The 23,239-nt window shown below is 51.6% G+C and overlaps 1 protein-coding gene and 1 long non-coding RNA gene across 5 annotated transcripts; one reads left to right on the plus strand and one right to left on the minus strand.

Annotated features, from left to right (window-relative positions):
• Window positions 1-4,142: 4,142 nt before the first annotated feature.
• Window positions 4,143-22,785, minus strand: KMT5A (lysine methyltransferase 5A). 4 transcript variants are annotated; one of them, XM_070769420.1, is made up of 8 exons: window positions 22,659-22,785; window positions 17,197-17,318; window positions 15,947-16,103; window positions 12,628-12,847; window positions 12,160-12,247; window positions 9,250-9,309; window positions 6,822-7,012; window positions 4,143-6,054 (listed from the first exon to the last, which is right to left on the minus strand). In XM_070769420.1, exons 1-8 carry the CDS (start codon window positions 22,666-22,668, stop codon window positions 5,844-5,846), a joined length of 1,059 nt encoding a protein of 352 aa, XP_070625521.1. In that variant the 5' UTR covers window positions 22,669-22,785; the 3' UTR covers window positions 4,143-5,843. The 4 variants fall into 4 exon arrangements, with proteins under 4 accessions (XP_070625521.1, XP_070625523.1, XP_070625520.1 ...); XM_070769422.1 differs by lacking the exon at window positions 22,659-22,785 and adding an exon at window positions 17,566-17,696; XM_070769419.1 differs by lacking the exons at window positions 17,197-17,318; window positions 22,659-22,785 and adding an exon at window positions 17,566-17,835.
• LOC139176729 (uncharacterized) lies at window positions 12,845-13,678 on the plus strand. Its single transcript, XR_011561148.1, has 2 exons — window positions 12,845-13,164; window positions 13,484-13,678. It is a non-coding gene; the product is annotated as an uncharacterized lncRNA (long non-coding RNA).
• Window positions 22,786-23,239: the final 454 nt, after the last annotated feature.

Consider the following 23,239-nt stretch of genomic DNA (forward strand, 5'->3'; position numbering starts at 1 on the left):
TTCTCCAGGCCAGAATACTTGGAATGGGTAGCCTTTCCCTTCTCCAGGGGATCTTCCTAACCCAGGGATCGAACCCAGGTCTCCCACATTGCAGGCAGATTCTTTACCAGCTGAGCCCCCAGGGAAGCCCAAGAATACTGGAGTGGGTGGTCTATCCCTTCTCCAGTGCATCTTCCCGACCCAGGAATCAAACTGGGGTCTCCTGCACTGCAGGCAGATTCTTTAGCAACTGAGCTATCAGGGAAGCCCAGTAAACACCATAGTACTGCACAATCTGCACATGTGGAGATATGTATATATATCATACATATATATATATATGAATGTATGTATCATATGTATGATATATATACATATCTCCACACATGAGATGGTTGAATCTAGTTGGATCTGCATATATGGAGGAGGAACCTTGAATCCAAAGGGCTGACTATAAGCTATCAGATCAGATCAGTCGCTCATTCGTGTCCGACTCTTTGCGACCCCATGAATCGCAGCACGCCAGGCCTCCCTGTCCATCACTACAGGTGAATTTTATTTATTTTTTGGCCATACCACGTGGCACAGGAATCTTAGTGCTCTGACCGGGGATCAAACCCACACCCCTGCATTGGAAACTTGAAGTTTTAACCACTAGACCACCAGGAAGTCCCTATACTTGGATTTTTTCAATGTGGGGAGAGTGAGGGCCCGTAACTCCCTGCACTGTTCAAGGGCCAAATACACACACACGTATATATTATACATATGTAACACATGTATACATACATGGGAAATAGATGGGGAAACAGTGGAAATAGTGTCAGACTTTATTTTTGGGGGCTCCCAAATCACTGCAGATGGTGATTGCAGCCATGAAATTAAAAGACGCTTACTCCTTGGAAGGAAAGTTATGACCAACCTAGATAGCATATTCAAAAGCAGAGACATTACTTTGCCAACAAAGGTCCGTCTGGTCAAGGTTATGGTTTTCCAGTGGTCATGTGTGGATGTGAGAGTTGGACTGTGAAGAAAGCTGAGCGCCGAAGAATTGATGCTTTTGAACTGTGGTGTTGGAGAAGACCCTTGAGAGTCCCTTGAACTGCAAGGAGATCCAACCAGTCCCTTCTAAAGGAAATCAGTCCTGGGTGTTAATTGGAAGGTCTGATGCTGAAACTGAAACTCCAATACTTTGGCCCCCTGATGCGAAGAGTTGACTCATTGGAAAAGACTCTGATGCTGGGAGGGATTGGGGGCAGGAGGAGAAGGGGACGACAGAGGATGAGATGGCTGGATGGCATCACTGACTTGATTGACATGAGTTTGAGTGAACTCCGGGAGTTGGTGATGGACAGGGAGGCCTGGCATGCTGGGATTCATTGGGTCGCAAAGAGTCAGACACGACTGAGCGACTGAACTGAACTGATACATACATGCATATATATGGTGGACATGTATTTCATTGTATCTAAGTGATACACCTTTATTTTGTGTGTTGCTGTGACAGAAAAAAAAATGCTACAAATAATAACATCAAGATGATATTGACTTTAAGGCTCACCAATGATTTCAGCAATGTTTAAAATGGGAAAAAGAAGTAAATTTAGGCATCAATGAAATACAGTCCATAGAGAGCAGGAGACTACACTTCTCAAAGAAACTAACGAGCCTGCTGAACACATCCTGTGAGCCTGTCTTCTCAGTGAATAACCCTGGCTTAGTGATCACGTCTCGGTTCCTGCCTGATTATCTCATTTATTCCTCTAACAACCTGAGGAGATGGAGACTAACTACTATGAGTTGCCTAGTTTACGGATTTGGAAATGAAGGCTCTGAGAGGTTGAAGCACCTTGCACGAGGTCACGTAGCTATGAAGTTACTGCCCAGGGTGCTAATGCAAGCCTGATTCTAGATTTTTTTTTTTAATTATATGGCTGCACCGGGTCTTAGCCGTGGCACATGAGATATTTAGTTGCAGTGTGCAAACTCACAGTTGCAGCACATGGGATCTAGTTCCTGACCAGGGCTCAACATTGGCCCCCTGCATTGGGTGTATAAAGTCTTAGCCACTGGATCACCAGGGAAGTCCCCTCAAGCCCAGGTTCTTATCTGTGAAGCTCTATGTACCCTGATTCTCCAAAAAGTGCTGATATTAATAACGAATGCAATTTACCACACCTACATATGTTGCCTCACCTTATCCCTATGAGGTGGGCGTTACTATTATTATTCACCCAAGCAGCTGCTAGTATGGTGGGGCTAAGGGGCTTGTCCAAAGCCCTAGCTGGAAGTGACAGAAGTAGGACTTGAACTCAGGTGCAAAGGTCAAAACCACTCTGCCTCCCAAAAGAAGTTGGCAACCTTTAAGTGTCAGTCCAGAATGAGATTGCCACAGCACAGGGGCTTCTGACTCCTGGAACCCTGTATAATGGTGCATCCCTGACTAGGTGCTCCCCTCTTAATAGTGGGTAGGGAGGAGGAAGATTTCTGCCCCTTGAAGGTGAGAACTGACTTGGGAAACAAATCTGAGCATCCTGACTTCAGAATCACAGATGCTGGGATGTGGGTGTTCGAATGCCAGAAGGTAAGTTCTTGGAGCTGGGCCCAGTGTGACCACATTCAAGACAGACAGTTGCTCCCACACTGCAGGCTTCCATCTCCAAACCCTGAGCCAGGAGAGCAGGCTTAGAAGCAGTTATCTGTCAGTCCGGGGCACTTGTAAATACTGAATGATAGAAACCACCCAAGGAACTTCCCTGGTGGCCCAGAGACTGGGACTCCACGTTCCCTGTGCAGGGGTCCCAGGTTCGAGCCCTGGTCAGGGAACTAGATCCTGCATGCCACAAGTAAGACTCTGTGCAGCCAAATAAATTTTTTAAAACACCCCAAATTTTCATCTTAATAATTGCTGATTCCTGAAGATTATCTTTGTGCAAGTACTTTTATGTCTTAAACTCAGTCAATCCTCACAATCACCCCAATGCAAGCACCAGTATTGTCTCTATGTCACAGGAGAGGAAAGTGGTGCCGAGAGAGGTTAGGTAACCTGCCCGAGGTTAGGTAACCTGCCCGAGGTTACACAGCGGCAAAGTGGGTGAAACCTGAGGTTCGGTTCCAGGGCTGAGCACTTGGCTACCAGGCCACACTGTCCCCTCCATGGTAAGGTAGTAGTATATGATGACTGAATCCTCGAGAAACCCCTGCAAGGCGGGTAGGTAGAGGCCATTCCCAACTTGATGGACAGATTTCAGAGGGTAAGTGATTTGTTCAGGGCAACGGCTGACAGATGCTGAAACCCTATGCCAGGAATGGATCTTTCACCTGTAAACCAAGGACCTTGCCCTCAGTTCCAACCTGCCTCCAGTGCCTTGGGGCTGAAGGAAGGCAGCCTCTTGGGGGTGGACTGTGGTGTGGGGGTTAGGGATCAGGATCTGGGATACTTCCAGCACCAGACAGGGAAGGTTGATGACTCTTGAGACGCCTACCTGAGAATCAAGTCTAGCACATTAGAAACAATGACAATGACAATAGCTAAAATATATGCTACATGCTGGGCCCTCTTCTCAGGGGGCCATGTGCTTCATTTTTAATCTCCACAAGCAACCTCTGATTCCTCATGATAAAAGTGAAGAGACTGTCCCCTAGGACAGTCACCAAAACTGACTCAAACTGGTTAAGTGGCCCTTTTGTAAAATAAACAGGGGGGACTTCCCTGGTGGTCCCATAGTTATCTACCAGTCAATGCAGGGAACACAGACAGGTTCAATCCCAGTCTGGGAAGATTCCACATACTGAGGAGCAATTAAACCCACGTGCCACAACTACTGAGCCCAAATGCCCTAGAGCCCGTTCTCCGCAACAGAGAAGTCACTCCAATGAGAAGCCTGCGCACCACAACCAGAGTAGCCCTGCCTCATCCCAACTAGAGAAAGCCTGAGTACAGCAACAAAGACCCAATGGAACCAAAAAAAACAACAATGGGGATTCCCTGGTGGTCCAGTGGCTAGGACTCCATGCTTTGACAGCTGAGGGCCCAGGTTCAACCCCTGTTTGGGGAACTAAGATCCCATAAGCCACATGGTACAGCCCAAAAGAGAAACAGAAAGTACATTACCTTTTTCTACCCCTGCTTTGCAAAAAACAACAGAATGACACAGGTAGCCTCGCCTGGCAATAAATATTTTAATTTTTGTTTCATTTTTATGATGACAAATAATTTTCAAGTTTATTTCCTTTTCTTAAATACAAAGCTAAACCACAAACAGGTACAACCAAGACATTTTATCTCACATTTACACACTCCCATCGGATCCTCCTCCAATTTGCTGACCACTGACCAGGCAAGTGTGGGATTGGTGGGTGGGGGTGGGTGTGGGAGGGGGAAGACTTCCTCAGGTAGCACCGTCGTGAGGCCGGGGCTGGGGGGCATTGAAGTCGAGGACAGGTTCTCATACCTGTCTCCATTCACATTTACCTGGGAGTGGGCGGTGGGGTGGGGTTGCGCCAGACCCCAGATCGCAGCTCTGGAGCCCCAGGCCCCTGAATTACAAGTTGACAGAAGGTGGGAGTCGGTCCCCCCTTCAGGAAGAAGCTACCCACTACTCCTGCTGTCACAGTCGAGGTGAAAACTTGACCCTCAGCCATGATCCCTGGGCCTGCCAGCTCCCCTGCCCCCTCGCAGCTAGGGCAGGGGCCCTGCCTCTCAGGGCTTGTAGGCTCGCTCTTTGGTTCATGGCTGCAGCTTTACAGGAAGGACACCAGGCGGTCTGACACACGGAAGCCTTGACAGCCGGTCTGGAGCTTTCAACCCAAGCAGAATCAGGTTGGGGTTGAGGGGGTGGGGAATTGGGTAAGTAATTTCTGGTCCCACTACAAAACTTTAGATTTCTGATTAGAATAGTGTACCATCTCATATCTCTTCTACAGAAGCAAAACCAAGGGTGGAAAAAGAAAAAGCCGAACTAAAAACAACCCAAAACAAAAACGCAGCCACTTCACTCACTTCAAGACCTATATACATGTAAGTTGTCTTCTGTGGTTTTTTTTTTTTTTTGTCTTTTTTTTTTTTTTATCATTATTTTTTAAAATAAATTCAGTGTTCACATTTCTATAAAGAAACTAACCCAGTTTCGGGAAACCCTGCCCCTGCAAGGGCTAGGTAAGCAATGCTTGTCCCTGCCCACGTCTCCTTTGATTCCCCGCCCTGATGTGTGAAGGTGCCCGGAAAAGTGGCAGCCCGTGGAAGAGTAAATCGAGGCCTGGCCCGTGAGCCACCGGGTCAGTAAGCTTTCGAGAAAGCAGAGGGGAAGACTATCTTACTGTGAAACCTTTTTTTAAAAAATATTCATACACTTCAATGTGCGCCTGTCGAGATGTCAGGAAAAACAAGAGCTTGGGAACATCCCATCCGGGCCGTGGGGAAGGCAGTGTCTTCCTCGCGCCCACCTGGCACTGGGATGTTGGGGGGGGCAGGTATGTGGGGAGCGGGGGAGAGAGTCCTGGCTCTTCGTTTGGAGGCAGGTGCGTTGCCCAGCTTCCTAGTTCATGTTCGACTCTTTCCTCTAAAACCTGTGCCGAGTCTTGGACTGCATGCACGGGAAGCACAAACGTTCGACTTGTATGCAAAAAAGGTACAAAACAACTAGAATATAAAAGATTTGGTAATATAAGGCCATCTGTTCAAGTCCACCTTGGAAACCTGTAACAGATATTTAAATACTACAGTGAAAAGGCATCTTAATATACTTTTTTCTTAAAAACATCTGAAGTAATCTGCTAAGATTAAGTGTGTAAAAAAAAAAAAAAAATCAATTCCCTTTGAGGGCACTTTGTCCTTAGAATGGGGAGGGGGCGGGACCGTTGGGTTAATGCTTCAGCCAGGGGTAGGCTTCAATGGAAGCCCGGCTGCGGTCCCCATAGTCATACAGAAGCTCCTCCCCGGCCTCGATGTCACGGGAGGCGATGAGGATGAGGTGAGGCACGCCGTCGATGTCGTGCAGTTTGGTTTGGCAGTTCCCACATTTACTGTGATTGATCAGTCTTCCCAGGCGATTTGTCTCTCGGGTTGCATCCACGCTGGCGGGGAGGGAGGGCGACAGAGGATTAAATTGATAAAGAGGCTTTTGAACCCAGTCTGAGTCAGGCTTGCTCTCAGCTCTGGTGGGATGATGGTGATTTATGGCCGTGTTTTTGGGAAAGCAACTCAACTCAAAAAATATATATATGTAACTTTAAGAGCCCAGAGGGGCGTTGGGTGTGGGGTATTTGGGCGGGAGATGGGGGAGTGTAGACGGGAATGCAAAAGACTCTGTGGAAGCACCAGAGATGACTGTGGAGTTCAGCATAATAAATAAATGAGTAAAAGTCAACTCTGTTGGTGAGGGTAGGGGAGAGGCTATGCAGGATGGTGGGGGCAGGCAGGATATATGGGAACTCGCTCTGCTTTCCACTCAGTTTTGCTGGGAACGTTATAGTACAGTCTATTAAAAAATAAATAAAAAACAATCAGTGATATCGTCGCATAGGGGACAGAGAAATAGCGATTCCCAGGGCTGCTCTGGTCACATGCCCCAGGCAAAAGGCCAAGTGAGCCCCTCTGCGGGCTTTCACGTGACTAGTCCACCGCTTGGTGGCCGAGATTGCCTCCAGAACCGCTTCAATCACCAGAATTAAAAATGGAAGTGGTGTGTGTGGTAGGAAGAGTTGCACTGCAGCTTTGAAAAATGGCAGCAAGAACCAAGCAAGAAGCTGGAGCCAAAAGAAGAGTCAGGATGCCCTCGGTGGCCCTCTGGTTGCACCTCTGCCAGGGTGGGAAGAGCCACTTGAAGCCCCAGGGGACTTACCAGTAGGTTTTGCTCAGATACTGAAAATAGTACATGTAGCAGCCCGTGGAGGGGTCTTGTGCGTACAGAGCCTCCCGCTTCTTGGCGTCGGTGATCTCGATGAGGTCCCCGTGGTATTCCACCACAAACTCACCCCGGGAGAACTGCTTGGTGGCGATGACGCCCCTGCCTTTGCCGTCGATGAGGTCGATCTGTTGGGAGGTGCCAAGAGGGAGGGTTGGTTCATGAACAGCAACAAATGCCACCGTGCGTGGCCAGCAGCTTGTAGTACATTCTTTGAACAGCCTTACTGCAGTTGGTCATAAAATCCACTCATTTCACACACATGGTTTGAAGGGTATCATTCAGCACATTATTGTTGTTTAGTTGCTAAGTCGTGTCCAACTCTTTTGAGACCCCATGGACTGTAGCCCGCCAGGCTCTTCTGTCCATGGGACTTCCCAGGCAAGAATACTGGAGTGGGTAGCCATTTCCTTCTCCGGATCCCTGGCGTCCTCCCGACCCAGGGATCGAACCTGTGTTTCCTGCATTGGCAGGCAGATTCTTTGCTACTGGGCCACTAGGGAAGCCCATGCAGCATACACAGTTGTGCAACCATCGCCAGAATCCATCACCCCAAAGAGCTCCCTTGTGTTTGTTTGCAAAGCACTGTTATGTGGGATCCTGAGAAGTCTGCTACATGGGTGCTGCCCCGTTTTGCAGGTGAGAAAACCTGCAAAATTAGGGATTAGACAGGCAGAGTCATGTGTCTCCAGCCACCAAGCTAGGAAGTGATGTAGCACAGACTCAAAGCCACATCCTGGCCCACTCTTTAGGGGAAAAGTAGGACCCAACATTCTGAGTCTCTCCTTTAGTCCATAACGTACATGCCTGGGTTTCTCCTCCATTTTATTTATTTATTTTGACCTCCTCCTGCACTCCATTTTAAATGGAGATGGAGGGTGACTGGCTGAGAAGCCCAGAATGAAATTCAGATTCCCTTCAGTGGCAGGTGGAAACTGAAGCTTCCCATCCCCTGGGTCCTAGCCCAGACCCATCTGGCCACTATCTCTGAGACTTCCTCCCTTCTCATGCTCTCACTATGTCTGAAATATACTATAAGAACAGGGGGCGGTGCTAGTGGTAAAGAACCCATCTGCCAATGCAGAAGACATGACACTGGGTTTGATCTCTTGTTCAGGAAGATCCCATAAAGGAGGAAATGGCAACCCACTCCAGTATTTTTTCCTGGAGAATGCCATGGACAGAGGAACATGGTGGGCCACAGTCCATAGGGTCGCGAAGAGTAGGAGACAGCTGAAGCAACTGAGCACGTGAGAGAAAAGCAAATCTTCCTGGGCATTGCCATTTCCCAGGAAAACAGTATAGAAAAAACTAGCCTGTCCTTTTAAAAGTTTCCCCACGTGTCATGCTAAATGAAAGAAGCCAGATACAACAGGCTACACATTCTATGACTCCATTTGTATGAAATGTCCAGAAGAGGCTAATCCACAGAGACAGAAAGCAGACTGGTTGTCAGGGGCTGAGGGCAAGGAATGGGAGTGACTACTGGTGGGTCCGGGGTTTCCCGTTGGGAGGACAAAAGGGTTCCGGAACTAGACAGAGGGGAGAGTTGCACAACTGTGAATGAAGAATGTACTTAATGCCAGTGAATTTTACACATAAAGAACGGTTACGATGGTAAGTTACATATATGTGTATAAATGTCATCGTGATTAAAAAGAAATATTTACTGGCTGTGTCAAATCTTAGTTGCAGTGCATGGGCTCAGAAGTCGTGGCACTTGGGCTTAGCTGCCCTGTGGCAATGTGGGATCTTAGTTCCCTGACCAAGGGTTGAACCTGAATCCCCTGCACTGGCACGCGGATTCTTAACCTGGACTGTGAGGGAAGTCCTTCGTTGTGAAAATTTTCCTCAGGGGCATCCCTGGTGGCACAGTGGGTAGGAATCCACCTGCCAGTACAGGAGACACAGGTTTGATCCCTGGTCTGGGAAGATCTCACAAAGGCGGAGCAGCAAACTAAGTCCATGCGCCGCCAACTCCCGAGCCTGTGCTCTAGAGCCCAGAAACCTTAGCTACTGAAGCCTGCACGCCCCAGAGCCCGTGCTCCGCAGAGAAGCCTGAGCACATCAACTAGAGGGAAGGCCCCACACACGGCAGCTAGAGAAAAGTCCACGCAGCAATGAAGACCCAGCACAGCCATAAATAAATAAGTTTCCACAGGACAGTATCTCATTACATTTCCTTCAGGAGGTATTCCCTTAAGGATACTTTTAGTGTTCAGTCCCTTGACAGCTTGCAACAGTCTGCCTGGTCACAGTGATATCAGAAGGTTAAGGCAGCACGACTCCTGCATGGGCCTCTGGACCAGGGAGGGCCAGACCTCACAGCCTCAGCCTCCACGCAGTGGGCCCTGCAGCCCCTTACCTTCATTCCTTCTTCCTTCCCGCTTTCAATCAACTCATCTATTCTTTTCCTTTCTTCAGACTGGGTGGGGAGGGAAAGAAAAAACAAGAAGTGCATCAGCATTCTCACCAAGGCCACTCTGGGAGTCCTAGCCGCCACAGGGTCCGTTCATAGTCAGCCTCCATGGCATCGGTCTCCCGGCATGTCCAGGCCACCAAGCCCCCATCCTTTCCTCATTGCCCGTCTAAGGTGGGCTGTTCACCACCTGGTGTTCAGGTGGGCCAGGAGGGGGACAGGGCGGCTCGAGGGCAGAATAGGGCTTGTGGCAGAATGTGGCCTGGGGCTATGCTCTATTTAGCCCACACAGACTTTTACAAAATATCTAAATTGTGGACATGTAAATATCAGGACTCCAACTGCATATAAAATTAGCCGAGGCTAAATTGATCAGAGGCTGCACCGCTTGAACAGGAGGTGTGTACCCACCCATTGACCATGTCCACCCTCTGTTCGCCGTGGCATTTCCTGGCCGAGAACAGCACGTGGACGTAGTGAGCCCTCAAGGCAACAATGCCCTGCCCCCACATGCACAGGCACAACCACCTTGTTAAATAATTAGTTACAAGTGTGCAGAAGTAGATGGGAATCATCCTGGGAAAACTGGGAGACGTGGTGGGCAGTGGGGACAGGGACTATCCTACTGGGACAGAATGAGACAGAGGAGACGAGCTGGGGCCAGGTGAGACACCCTGAATGTGCAGCCAAGGAGTCCATTTTACTCGGGGGGGTTGGTGGTTTGGGGACACGCGAACAACTAGCTCCAAGCGTCCTAAAGAGGAAGGCAGCAGTAGTTGGTCCTTGGGGGACTGAGGGCCTGGAAAGGGAGCAAGGTGTGAACCAGGGTGAAGGCAGGAAGGACTCGAGACGTGCCCAGCCGGAGTCAGCAGGCTGCTCTGCATGCCAGGCCCGGGGCTGGGCTGGGCTGGGCTGGTGATGACGCGGCCAGGGCACTGCCAACACTGCAGTCCCTGCCCAGTGCAGGCTGTCATCCACCCAACGCTGGGCCAACCAGAGAAGGGGCTCCCACAGCAAAGCAACGAGGGGTTCAGGGCATCTCTCCAGGGCCCTGTTTCCACCCTCCTGCCCTGGACTTGGACCTTGGACTGAGCCCCGCCTGCTCTGTCTTCAGCCACAACGAGGAGTCTTCGGGGCTCTGTTTGTTTCGCCCACCTACCCACACCCTTCCCTAATGCTGTGTCCACTTCGGCTTTGGTTGGCCCAGAAGGGCAGTCAGGTCTGGACCAGCCTCACCCGAGAGGAGACCCGGCTGCCCTGCCTTCGGGCCTCACCTCTGCCAGCCGCAGCCCCACCAGCCTGGCCAGCCACCACCTGGCCAGGGTGCCCACTCGACAAAGCCAACACAAACGGTGGTGGGCAGAGTGTGGCTCTCCCTGGCCTCTGGCTCTCCATCCAGCCACAGAGTGGGCCTGATCGCCTGCAGACCAAGCTTTGGGGAGCCACTGCCAGCTGCCTTCCGCTCGCCTGCGGTAGAATTCAGCACTCTGGCCACACACCCACTGCAGCTTCCACTCCTCCAGAAAGAAAAGCCCCTGGTTTTTGTTTTCTTTTTTAATTAAAAAAGGCCAACTCAGGCTTCCCCGACCCTGCAGCCCACAGCGGCGCTGGGTGGACCCCCAGGTTCCCTGAGTGGGCTCTGTAGCTCCCGACCGCGGCTGGGAGGTGTCCCGGGTGCTGGGGGCTGGCACCGCCTCGCCCTCTGCAGTGCTGTCTCTAGGCTGACCTCGCACAGCCTCCCACTGCAGGCAAACAGCTTGTAACAGCTTGTTCTTGGCTGAAAGACACTGCCTTTCTAAGGAAATACAGCCAGAGCTTCTCTCTGAGGGGAGAAAAATGACACCCTCCCCCCTTTTTAAAAAATGAAGTCTTGTCAATTCAAAGAAGGAGACACAGAGATGCTGCCTCACCGTCTGTACAGCTACAGATTCAACGTCCAAATGCAGAAGAGTCTGAGGGTTGAGAGGCTGGGGTCCCCCACCTCCCTGGTGGGGGCGGCAGTCCTGAGAGCTCCTCCCAAGCCTAGAGGTTGCTCTGCTGCCCCTGGGTGGGAGGGGGGGATGGAAGCAGCTGGGGGCTGCAGGGCCAGGCCACACCCTGAGTTTCCCTAACAGAAAGGCAATAACCACACCTCACTGCATCAAATATTGATCGACTGTGCACAGCTCAGCACTCTGCAAATACGGCGGGCGGGGGCCTTACAGCCCAGTTGGCCTTCCTGCCTGGTTTTCACAGGTTCTGTGGCTGCATGGGGAAGGCCAGAGAGGAGCCCCGGGAAAGGACAACACAGGGGAAGCAACGGTGACAAGGGTTAATAGGTCCTCACTGCATCCCAGGCACGGTTCTAAGTGTTCCATGTGCGTCCACTAACGTGCGTGACCCTCCCAACCACCAGACAGGGCTCGACTACATCATCCCATTTCACAGACGACACGGCAGAGAGCGGTTAAGCCCTGAGGTCACACAACCAGAAAGTAGTTTCCAAGCCAGTGCTCTTCATCATCTCGAAACATAAAACCTCTGGACAGCAGACAAACACACCTCTAAGAAACCACGCAGCCCACCCCAGTCTCAGGCTCTGATGGCCCTGCCAAAGCCACTTTCCTTGGAGGTCCTGACTTTCCATGCCCCACACTACAGGCGAAAAGGCTCCTTCACAGAAGCATCTTAACTAAGCACCGCAGTGACCCAAGGGAGTTATGACGACCCCCACTAGACCCAGGAGAACATCAGGGCCGCGGAGGCCAAGAGACTTTTCCCGTGACAATGCAAAGAGAGCTCAGGTGGTGCGCAGTGAGCACTGCCCACTGGGCCACCCCGCCCCTTTGAGAGCCGATTTGAAACACGTGACCCTACCTGCAGCTCAGCCTTGCTCTTCCTGGAGCTCCTTCGCACAGGGTAGAAATCTGTGAGCTTGCGATTCTGCTGTGTTTTTCCTTGAGCTCTGGGGTGGGAAAGGAAGAGGAGGAACCAAGCGTTAGCTCTGAAACCATGTTCACAGCCAGGAGGCACGCGAGCCTTTAGGAGCAGGCTCCTTGGAAATCGGGTCACGTAAAACACCTTTGTCCACTGTGGCCCGGGGTCACTTCAGCTCGCCTGCCCACAGCAGCCTCAGAAAGAGCGCCAAAGGCAGGCTGCCTACTCTCAGCAGGGTGGGGGCTCTGGACCCTAGGCAGACCAGGACGCGGCAAGTAATGGTATCCCTGGTGCTGTCTCGGGAATCTGAGCCTTAATAGCTCAAGGGCCTGAGAGGGTGGACGGCCTCCCCCCAGCTGGTACCCAACAGGTCGCCCTGCGTGAGAAGTGGCTCCAGGGAGCACTTACTTTTTCCTGGGGGCCTGTTTGCCCCTCACAGGCTTTTTCAGGCCCTGCTTGGCAGCGGCTGCATTGGGAGTATCACAAGACGAGGTCGGGGTTTTGGGAGGTTCTGCAGCTTCAGATTTTTGGTTTGGAAAAGGTGCCAGGGGACCTCTCCTGGCGTCTTTGATCTTCTGTTCCTCGGCCTTCATGGAGCTTCGTATTGCATTCCCAGAGTTTCTTTTCTCTGTGGGCAGAGGGTGGGGAGAGACAGGCTGACTCTGGACCTGACACCTCCCACTTTCCAGCCCTCGGCTGCTTGCTAAGGCAGGCTCGGGGAGGAGATAGCGGGGGTGGGGGCGTGTTGGGCAGTAGTGCCCTTGGGCTGTTAAGCCTGGTGTCCACTAACCAGCATCTTGGGGAAAAGATCTGGCTTTACTTTTTGACCCAGACACTAGGCAGAGCTTTTGGTCTCTGCATCATTTTTTCCGCCCCCTCTTTTCCAGCTTTGCTGAGGTATGATTGATCAATACAATTACAACATATTTGAAGTGTTAGACCACGGTAAGTTGATATATATATATTGTGATTGGATTCCGTTCTTGTGATTAATCAACCCATCAGGTCGTCTGCAGCTTGAGGGAAGAGCCTTTGAAGCAGAAGTGTCACAGCCAGCAACACTGGCGTGAGGGCTCCATCGATGGCTTTTGAGGAAATGGGCTCCGGGGCGGGGGGAGCACAATCCCCACAGGGTGGGGCAGCATTGGTAGACGGAAGTAAGGTGATAAAGCAGAACCTCTCCCCAGCAAAGACCTCTTCCCCGAAGGCTAGCTCCCTGGCATGATTCATTTCAGATTCTTTTTTTAAATCCCTCTTCTAACAGGGTCGAAGCGTGGCATTCACAGTGGTTCTCAGCATGGTGCCCCAATACCGGTTCAGTGTGTCGTGTGGGCCGTCGCCAATGACTTGTTACTAAAAATACTCATGGAGCACCAGTATTGGACTGTTTTTTTTTTTTTTCCATAAAATTTTTTTACTTTTTAAAAATAAATATTACATTGCTGGTGGGAATGCAAAATGGTGCAGTCACTTTGCAAAAAAAGTCTGGCAGTCTTCAAAATGTTAGAGAGTTATCACCTGACTCAGCAGTTCTAGTTCTAGGCATCTATCAAGAGAATTAAAAACATATGTCTACATAAAAACCTATACACGAATGCCCGCAGAAGCTTATTCAGAAGAGCTAAAAAGTGAAAACTCTAATGTCCATCAACTGACAAAATGTGGTCTATCCACACGATGGAATATTATTCAGCCACAGAAAGGAATGAAGTACTGACACAGCCTACAACATGTATGAACCTTGAAAACATCATAATGTACACGAGACCAGACACAAAAGGTCACATATTTTATAACTTCACGTATACGAAATGTCGAGGTCGGGCAAATCCAGAGATGGAAAACAGATCAGTGGTTGCCTAGGGCTGGGAGAAAGTAGGAATGGGGAATGACTGTGAGTAGGTACAGGGTTTCTTTTTGGGGTGATGGAAATGTACTGGAGTTTGACAGAGGTGATGGCTGCACAAATCTGTGCGTATACCTAAAACCAGTGAATTGTACCCTTTAAAATGGTGAACGTCAGGATATCTGAATAATAGTTCAACAAACAAAAGAAAAAAATAAATACATCAGCAGCCATCCGGACCGTTCTCCAGGTGGTCCAGATACACTGTCTCCCTGACACAGACAGACAGTGCTCCCTGACACACTGTCTTGAGTGGAATAAGAGGGGGTTAAGGCCAAGACGTCAGGCATAAGCTTAGGAGTGGGTGGTATTCATGAACATTAGCTGTCACGTGAGTCTGTGTCAAGGCAGGAAAAAGGATGAGAATCATGGATAGACGCCCAGTCTATGGGGGTCTCCTCCAGTGTTCATCCAGCCCCCCATTTAAATTGGCACCATGTAGTAACACTTCGAGTCAAATAAGCTAACTTGTGCCCCATGTCACCATTCAGGACAATCCACATCCCGCCCCATCCCAGAAGGGCTGTGAGGCTGGCTTACGGCATCTAGAGAGAGGCCCTTCCCAAGTCTCAGTGTGGTTAGTGCTGGCCTAAGTGCTGCGGAAGCAGGGATGCAGGGAGGGGCAGGCTGTGATGCTTCCGGTCCAGTGGAAAATGGGCTGACAGTATGGAGCGCTCACAAAGTCCCCCTCCCTTTTCTTTTGGCTGTGCCATGAGGCTTGTAGGATCCTAGTTCCCAGACCAGGGATTGAACCTTCTCCCCTGACAGTAAAAGCACAGAATCCTAACCAATGGACCACCAGAGAACTTGCTCACAAAGGCCTTTTGCACCCATGCTTTAACTGGTCTTCAGGCAGGACTCCTCTCTCCCACTGATGAAAAACTGAGGCTCAAAAAAACGTAGCAACCTGCCTGTGACCCTTCCTTTCATAAACGGCAGAGCTAGGATTAGAACCTAAGTCCATTTGAAATAACATCACCAGGGGGAATCAGGCCAAGGGTTGGCTCCTGCCCCTGGTTCTCAGATCTGGACCAGAGGTTGGGCTACCCCATCCCTTTATGGCACTTTCTGTTAACAAATACAAAGCTTCCTTGTACAGAGCTGCTGGAGCAGCTGGTAGCTGCTGTTTCTTTAAGGCAAGTTTTAGAGCACAGTAACTGGGGAAAGTTCACCACTAGCCCCCATCCCCACCCTCACCCCTACCACCGCCACTTTAAAAGGGAATATTTGGGTTACAGCAAAATTTCCAACAGGTTTCGGCATGTTTTGCAAGGCCAGACAGAACTTTCAGTAAGTATTTTCTTGCTCAGCATTTTAACTCTAAATCTCATTCTGGCGTACGCGGCTTCAGAGTAGCACTGAACACTTGAGTGGAAAGAACCTTTAGAACTGAGATCAAGGCCAGCTCAGAAAAGAGAAGGAAGTCAGTTCCTTAGGTTCACATGACTCAGCTGCAGTACAAGTGCCTGGTCTGGACAACCCAGACTCATCATTTCTGTACTTTTAGCGCCTGTAAACCTCTCTAACGACATGCCAGCTGCCTTATTTTGGCAGCTTGGCAAGAAAACCAAGCTTGAAGGACATGCTAACTCTTGTAAAAACAGGGAAAACCTGTTAGACCAATAGGGCACACACACGCCCTGGAACACGCGGCTCTATTCCCCCCATGTCTATGTTTCTTAGCAGCAAGACAGGACATGATTCAAACTTTGCAAGCTTTGGCTTGAAAAGATTGGATAAGGAAACCTAGCATACAGACATTATTACTGAGGATGCAACCCGGTCAGCGGTGAATAGAGCAGGGCCATTTCAGAGGCTTACCGTCGCGTTTCCTGTAGATTCCGGCTAATGGCTTCCCCTGGCATTTGACTTCGTATTGTGCAACTGAGTTCTCTTCCTGAAGGGGGGAACGCATTCCAGAGCATTTGTTCGGGCTCATGTAGGTATAGATCTTTGATTGCCCGGTAAATACATTCTCCTAAAACGACAAATGCATATTCTGAAAGAGGCTTGAAGAAGAAGATCTTACAACATTTAGACGGAGAAGGGGCAACCGGAATCCAAAAGACAAAAAAAAGGAGAAAAACATGGTTCAAAAACTGGGTTACTAGGGGAAGCCTAGTAGTGGAAGGTTTAGAATCCCCCAGGTCCAAGTTGGTCTCTAATTCCAGTCTGTTAAGGAGGGCAGGGGGAACATCTGGCCAGCGAAGAGAACCAGCTGTCCACTAAGATCCATAGAAGAAGGAGGCAACCTACCAGTAATAAGAAGGTTAGAGTGACCAGGGCAAACGAGGCCAGAATTGGAAGGGCTGGCCTCTGAGCAGCAGCTGACTGCCCTGGCAGGAGCTGCAGGAACTCCAGCACAGACAGGCCTCAGGGAACCTGAATAACCACTTCTTGGACCTGAGGTCAGCTAGCTGGTAGGACTTGCCAAGACTGTCTGAGCCTTCTATGAGCCCAAGCCCGGCCCCTCTCAAATCGTGCAGTCCTAGGACTGCGGGACTGGGCTGCGGCTGGGGAATTCTCTCAGGCTAACTAGGCGGGTGCGGAGCTCAGGAGACCAAGGCATTTAGGGCGGTTACTCTACTGCGGTGGGCAGGCCGGTGGGGCGGTACGGGTCACCGCTGGTGTCTCTGGGTGTGGGGCCTCTCCTCTGAGTAAGCACAGACGGGAGGAGGGCTTTCCCAGAAACACTGCTGGGCCTTTCTGCCTGGTGAGCCATTCACCAAGTCAGCGAAGACCTGTGACCTCCTCGAGGGCCCCGGGCAGGCCCCGCACACTCTGGGAAGGCGCAGCCGCCACCGGGATGGCCGGGTCTCGGGGTGTGGAAATGCCATAAAGACACAAACTTTTCCGAGGTCGGAGCTTGCCAGGGTCATGGCGGAGCGAGTGGGGACGCCACTCCCAGGCAGGCAGCAGAAAAGGAAGCTGCCCGGCCGGGCGCCCCGCCCGCACCCCCGCCCCAGGGCCGCGGGCGCGCCCACGTGCTCTCGGAGCTGGGCCCGCGGGGGCGCCCGGCCGCACGGCCCCTGGGAGCGCGCCGAGCGAGTGCGGGAAGGGTGCCTGCTTACCCCGTTGGTGCGGGGCCTCCCCGGGCCCCTCCGCTCCACCATCTCCGGGCCCGGGGCCGTCGCTGCCACCGCCGCCGCCGCCGCCGCCGCCTCCACCGCGCGGGGCTTGGACATCTTCCTGCCTGGAGAGGGGGACCCGGGGGAAGCGGGGGAGGGGGCGCTCAGGGCGCGGCGGGGCGGGGAGCGGGGCCGCCCGGGCCGGGCGCCGCGGCGGCGCCTCCCGCCGCAGCCATGTTCCGAGGGCCCGGCGGCGGTGGGCCGGCCGGCCGGGCCGGGCCGGGCCGGGGCCCGCGTCGCCCTCCCGCCTCCCGGCCCGGCCGGGCCCCGCGCGCCGCCCGCCCCCCGCGCGGCCGGGCCCGCCACACCCACCTGCAGCCCGGCCAGGCCCATGGCGGCGCGCCCCTCGCCCTCGCCGCCGCGGCCCGGCCACCAGCGCTGTCGCTGCCGCTGCTGCTGCTGCTGCCGCCGCCACCAGCGCCGCCGCGGCGCCCCGGGGAAGGGCCGGCGGCGCCCCACGGCGCCCCCTTCCCCCATAGCCTGCGAGGCAGGGCCCGGCACCCACGCGCCGCGGCAGCCCCGGCCGGCCCGGGACCGAGGACGCAGGGAGGGAGGCGCTGGCGGCGCGTCCTCCGCGGCCCGCCCGCTCGCCGCCGCCGCCGCCCACCGTCCGCTCCCGGCCGGGGAGGGGGCTGGCAGGGGCGGAGTTGAGAAGCTCCTCCGGAGGGAGGGAGGGAGCGAAGGAGGGCGGGCCCGCGGCCGCGACGAATCCCAACTCGGGCGCGCCCCCTCTCGCGCGTCCTCAGCCACTCGGGTAGGAAGGGGTGGGAAACATGATAATGACAGCCCGGGCTCTCGGCCGGCCGGGCTCCCACTCTCGCTGGCTCCACGGATATTTCGGGAGACCCGTCCGTGCCAGGCGCAGCGGGCAGCGGTGAACGAAAGCCCTCCTGTGTGCCTGAGTCTGTGCCCACGGAGCGTTTTCATGGGCATTTAACCTTCCCGGCAAGCCCCTAGGAGCCAGGTCCTGCGGGTAACCCGTTTATGATGGGGATGCTGAGGCTTCAGGGAGATGCAGGGGCTTGCCCAGAGCCACAGAACTAGAAAGTGATCAGGTCAGATGTCAAACCCAGGCGGGCTGCACCAGATCCGTGCGGTCCCTGGGGAGATGGAGCCGGGAATTATAATAACATGTTTGCTGGGCGCTTCTCTTGTATACCTTGTCATTCAAACCTCTCAGCAGCCCTTTGAAGGTAGAAACCTTATTATTTTCTCTTCCACAGACAGGGAAAACCACCTCAGAGAAGTGAGGAGCTTGGCCAAGTTCTCAGAACTAGAACTAGATTTCCAGGCCAACAGACCCCAGAGCCTACACTCCCAGCCACTAACTTACCAGTTATAGAAACAGGTAGGGAGGAGCTAATGGTGTTGCAGAAGGCTTATTAGCAGGTCACCCAAGTGTCCTGTCCCCCCATGAGAAATGTCCTAGGAGGCAGTGGTTCCAGGCACTGTGGTATCTCGGCATAGATTACTGCCCTGAACCACTGTGCTGTAGCCATTAGGGTTTGAGGGCTCACAGCCAACAAAGAGTCCCTGCATTTGTGCAAAGTCATAGATGCAAACAGACACCTCAGGGCATCCAGCCTTCGGTTATGGCCTGGGAGGCAAAGATTGGGTATCTCTCCCTGCATCTGCTCCAGAGGTGCTTTGTGACAAAGGCCAAGTCTCTTCCCCAGCCTGGGCTGCAGCATCCTCATGGATAAAAAACCAAGATCAATGAATTCCACAACTTACCGAGGGCACCTTCCAACACCCACATAAACAAATGGTTATCACTGTAAGTAGCTGCCTCCTCCTCCTCTTAGAAGGGATTAGACTGTGGATTAAATGGTAAGACACTGCTCAGGACACAGCCTCCCAAATCAGCTCATGCTTTAGAATCCTTCACAGGGCTGGGGAAGTCCCTCCATCCCCACCCAACCACTAATTCCAGCAGGGTAGGGTACTCTGCCCACTTGAATATCCAAGAGACTATGCAGAGACTTAGGATTCCAAAGGGACATTCAGGTTGAGCCATTTGAAACAGTGTCTGTTACCTCTGCCTGGCAGAGAGGGTTTGTAGTTTGTTGCCAAACAATCAGGGGGATCTTGGTTTGGAGGCAGGAAACAGTTGCTCAAGTCATCTTGTCCATTTCTCACACGAATTTTCACTCCCCCACCCCATACACATACCCATGGCTATATCTTCCTCTATTTTAGTGCACAGATGCAGAGGATACACTAAAATACAAGTCTAGCACCCATTCCTCTCAACTCTGCAGCTCTAGTAGCTAGAAAATGTAGTACCAATCATTCAGTAAAGTTGTAGAACAGTTTCTTGTCTCTGTCATGAGGTTCCTATGGGCATAACAAATACATATACCCAGTCACAGAAATAAAAACTCATAATGGTGCCCAGGATCTCACAGAAATAGAATTCATCACCAATGATACTAATCTCTAACATTTACTGAATATTTGAAAGTGTTAGTCACTCAGTCGTGTCTTACTCTTTGAGACCCCATGGTTTCCCACATTGCAAGCAGACTCTACCCGCTGAGCCACCAGGGAAGCCCCTTTCATTTTTCCCATCACACCAAAATCATTTAAATTACTATTTTAGTAGTAGTGCATTTAAAAAATAGTTTGCTTAAATTAATCTGTAGGGGGAAACAAAGTGAACCTTTTGGCCATTGAAATAAATACTTAATAAGGGTTAATAATAATTATCACCGAGAGCCAGGTACTTTATTATGTCAGTTAATCTTTACAAACTGTTATTTTCCTTTTTCAGAGGTGGAAGCTGAAGGCCAAAGTCACTGGACATACTCTAGCCATTCTGTCTCTCTGCTTGTTCCACTTTACCTCATTTTTTTTTATTTTATTATTTTTTTTGATGTGGACCATTTTTAGTTTTTGTTGAATTTGTTACAGTGTTGCTTCTGTTTTATGGTTTGATTTTTTTTGGCCTGGAGGCATATGGGATCTTAGCTCCCCTGGCCAGGGATGGAACCCTCACCCCCTGCACTGGGCCACCAGGCAAGTCCCTCTACCTCTCTTATTTAGCCAAAGTGAAGAGGAGAGTTCCCAGCTTCTAGCATAACAGGCTTAGGAATCACCTTTGTAATGTATGGTCAGTAATTCTCACTGAGTCACTTGACCTCCCCCCCCCACCCCATTTGTAGTTATTTATTTCTTAGGCTTCATTATTCTTGCAAATCATTAAATTGGGCATTTAGTGTAATCAGATATTGAATTATTTACAGTATTTCAAATGACGGGTCAGTCTTTTTCTTCTAGAAAAGCAGTCTTTGTTCACAGCTTGTACCTCACTTTGAGAGCCCTGCTAAGTCACATGAACATAATGTTCAGATATCTGGCAACTCCTCTCTGGTTTAGAAATTTTACAATCATGTAAATATTTACAGCCTCAAGAGTATTCATTTGGGTAGGATCTGTCCTTCTATCAGTCGGCCTCCTACTTGGTCTCCCTCTTTCTATTGTGACCGTCTCCAGTTTATTGGCGCTAGAGTGGTCCCCAAGAACACAGATTTTCATCATGTGCTTCTTACCACTCCTCCCATCCCTAACCATACCCTTTTGCTTTTAGGATGAAATCCACAGTCCTCACTGTGGCCTATAGCAGCCTTCCCACCCCTCTGGCCTCACTGTGCTCTCTGTCTGTGTTCATTGTTGTGTCTTTAGCAAAGGGCCTGGAACACAGTAGGTAATGAATAAATGCTTGTCAAATGAATGAATTAATATTTTAGTGTCTTGAGTTTGAGGACAGCAGTATACATTTTTTATGCTAAAGCATCTTCATATTTATCAGTATCTTAGTCACATAACTCTTAGGCAAATGATTTATCTTCCCCAAGCCTCAGTTTCTACATCTGTGAAATGGAATAGTATCTTCTCATAAAGGGTTAGGAGGGTTACAGCCTGGAAACATTCAGTAGCTCGCTTCCCTGGTGACTCAGCGGGTAAAGAATTCATGCAATGCCGGAGACGAAGGTTCAATCCCTGGTTTGGGCAGATCCCCTGGAGAAGAGAATGGCAACCCATTCCAGTATTCTTGCCTGGAGAATTCCATGGACAGAGGAGCCTGGTGGGCTACAGTCCAAGGGGCCACAAAGAGTCAGACATGACTGAGTTACTTTCACTTTCATAATTTTATTCAGAGTTGTCAGATAAATTAGCCAGATATTATTAAATATACTTTTAGATGCTTAACACTTTCCTGAAGAAGAATATTTGAGGCATCTTACTTTTCTCTGTGGACTAGATTATGAAGCTCTTTAACTTGAAGTTCACTATGCCTTATTTCTTAATCAAAATCTAGCTAAGTCTTGTTCCCAAAGACCCTAAAGGGATGCTACGAGAATAAATGATGCAACTGGGTGCAGGGGCTGAAAACAAAGAAGCCCAATAAATATCTGCTGAATGAATCCTTATTTTGTTCATTATGATCGCCATGGGGAGCCTGGGCTTCCCTAGTGGCTAATACGGTAAAGACCTGTCTGCATACTGCATTAAGGCAAATTCCTACTAACGTGTAATACCCCAGGAATTTTGAGAAAAATATAAAACCTCGACTTATTTCTTTTACATAATAATTCAAGTGAACCGTCACGCTCAAGTTTTTGCATGGAGACACAGCGGCTGGAAACGACCAAGCGGTTAGCGATCACTTTGCCGCATAACGTGGGTCTGTCCTGACAGCAAACTAACTGTGCGAAGAACTTCAGGCAGAGACATCGACTCCCTCGCGGCAGCATAACCCCACCCAAGCCATCTCCCGTGGGCAGGAGCCCTGATCAGCTGCGGCGCGAAGGGCCGCGCCGGGAGGTGCCAGGGGACCTGTTTCCCCCCCCAAGTGGGCCAGCGGGGCCCGTCCCCGCCCCGGCGGCGCAGAGCTGACTCAGAGAGTGGAGAGGGAAAGGAAAGCGCCTGCCGCGGTGTCCACTCGGTCGCGCTCCCCACCAAGTAGGGTACCGATCTATGCCCTCGCCTCGGGATCACCTCCTTTCCAAACCAGAGAGAGCCGCAAAGCAAGCGAAGCCTCGCCCTCCCCCTCATTTGTATCAATGACAACCATTCCCTTGAGGCGCTAGTCGCTTTAGTTTCCAAACATCTTTGACATATGGCCCCGCTGCCTCTCGAGAGGCAGGTCACCAAGTGTCCACTCTTTAAAAAGGGGAAACCGAAGCACGGGAGTGGGAGGGGTTTCTGGGGGCTTCTGGAGCGAGGGTGGGGAAGAGGTGAGAAAGGTTCCGCAGCCCCTCCCCCCGCAACCCTACTAGTCCCCGCGCGCCTTCCGAGCAGCCGGCGGGACAGCGCCTTCCCGCCGCTCCCGTCACTTCGGTGTCGCCTGCAGCGCGACCCCCCAACCCAGCAGCCCCGGCGCTGGCCACCGGGGCCAATACCTCTAGCCATGACCCTGCTCTGTCACCGCCTAGGATCTCCCGGGAAACGCAGCTTTCGAAAAAAGTTGCAACAACTGTAGCCAACTGCTCCGCCGGGTCCCGGCTGCTGCCCTGATTGGCGCCGCTGCCCGTCTCTTCTCAGGCTGCCCGCCGTGATAGGCAAACTCTGGAGGGAAAGCCCGCCCTTTTCCCCGCCTCCCCAGCGGGGGCGGGGCGAGCGTCCGCACTTTCTACAAACGCTTTCGGAACAGGTCTCAGCGGAGGAGGAGGGAGGGGGTTTAAATTTTACCGTCTCTCCGCGTTGATTGGCTGTGCTGGAAGGGGAGCTGCCCTGCCATTGGGGGGCTCCAAACTCCTCCCTCTGGCGGTGCTGAAGCTCCGCCCCGGGGAGATTTAGTCACGCGGCTGGCGGCCCCGGCTCGGTGTAGAACCACAGGGGACTTCCGGTTTTTCTCGGGTTTGACCGGAACCCGACCTTTGACCCCTCGACCCCCCCTTATGGGAAGCTTAGCCCCCAGCAGTTTAACATCCGAACCACCTTTACCTTTTCAGCAGTTTAATCCATTCATTCCTACCTTGCA

Source organism: Bos indicus, chromosome 17, assembly GCF_029378745.1.
Source record: "Bos indicus isolate NIAB-ARS_2022 breed Sahiwal x Tharparkar chromosome 17, NIAB-ARS_B.indTharparkar_mat_pri_1.0, whole genome shotgun sequence".
Taxonomy (NCBI): domain Eukaryota; kingdom Metazoa; phylum Chordata; class Mammalia; order Artiodactyla; family Bovidae; genus Bos; species Bos indicus.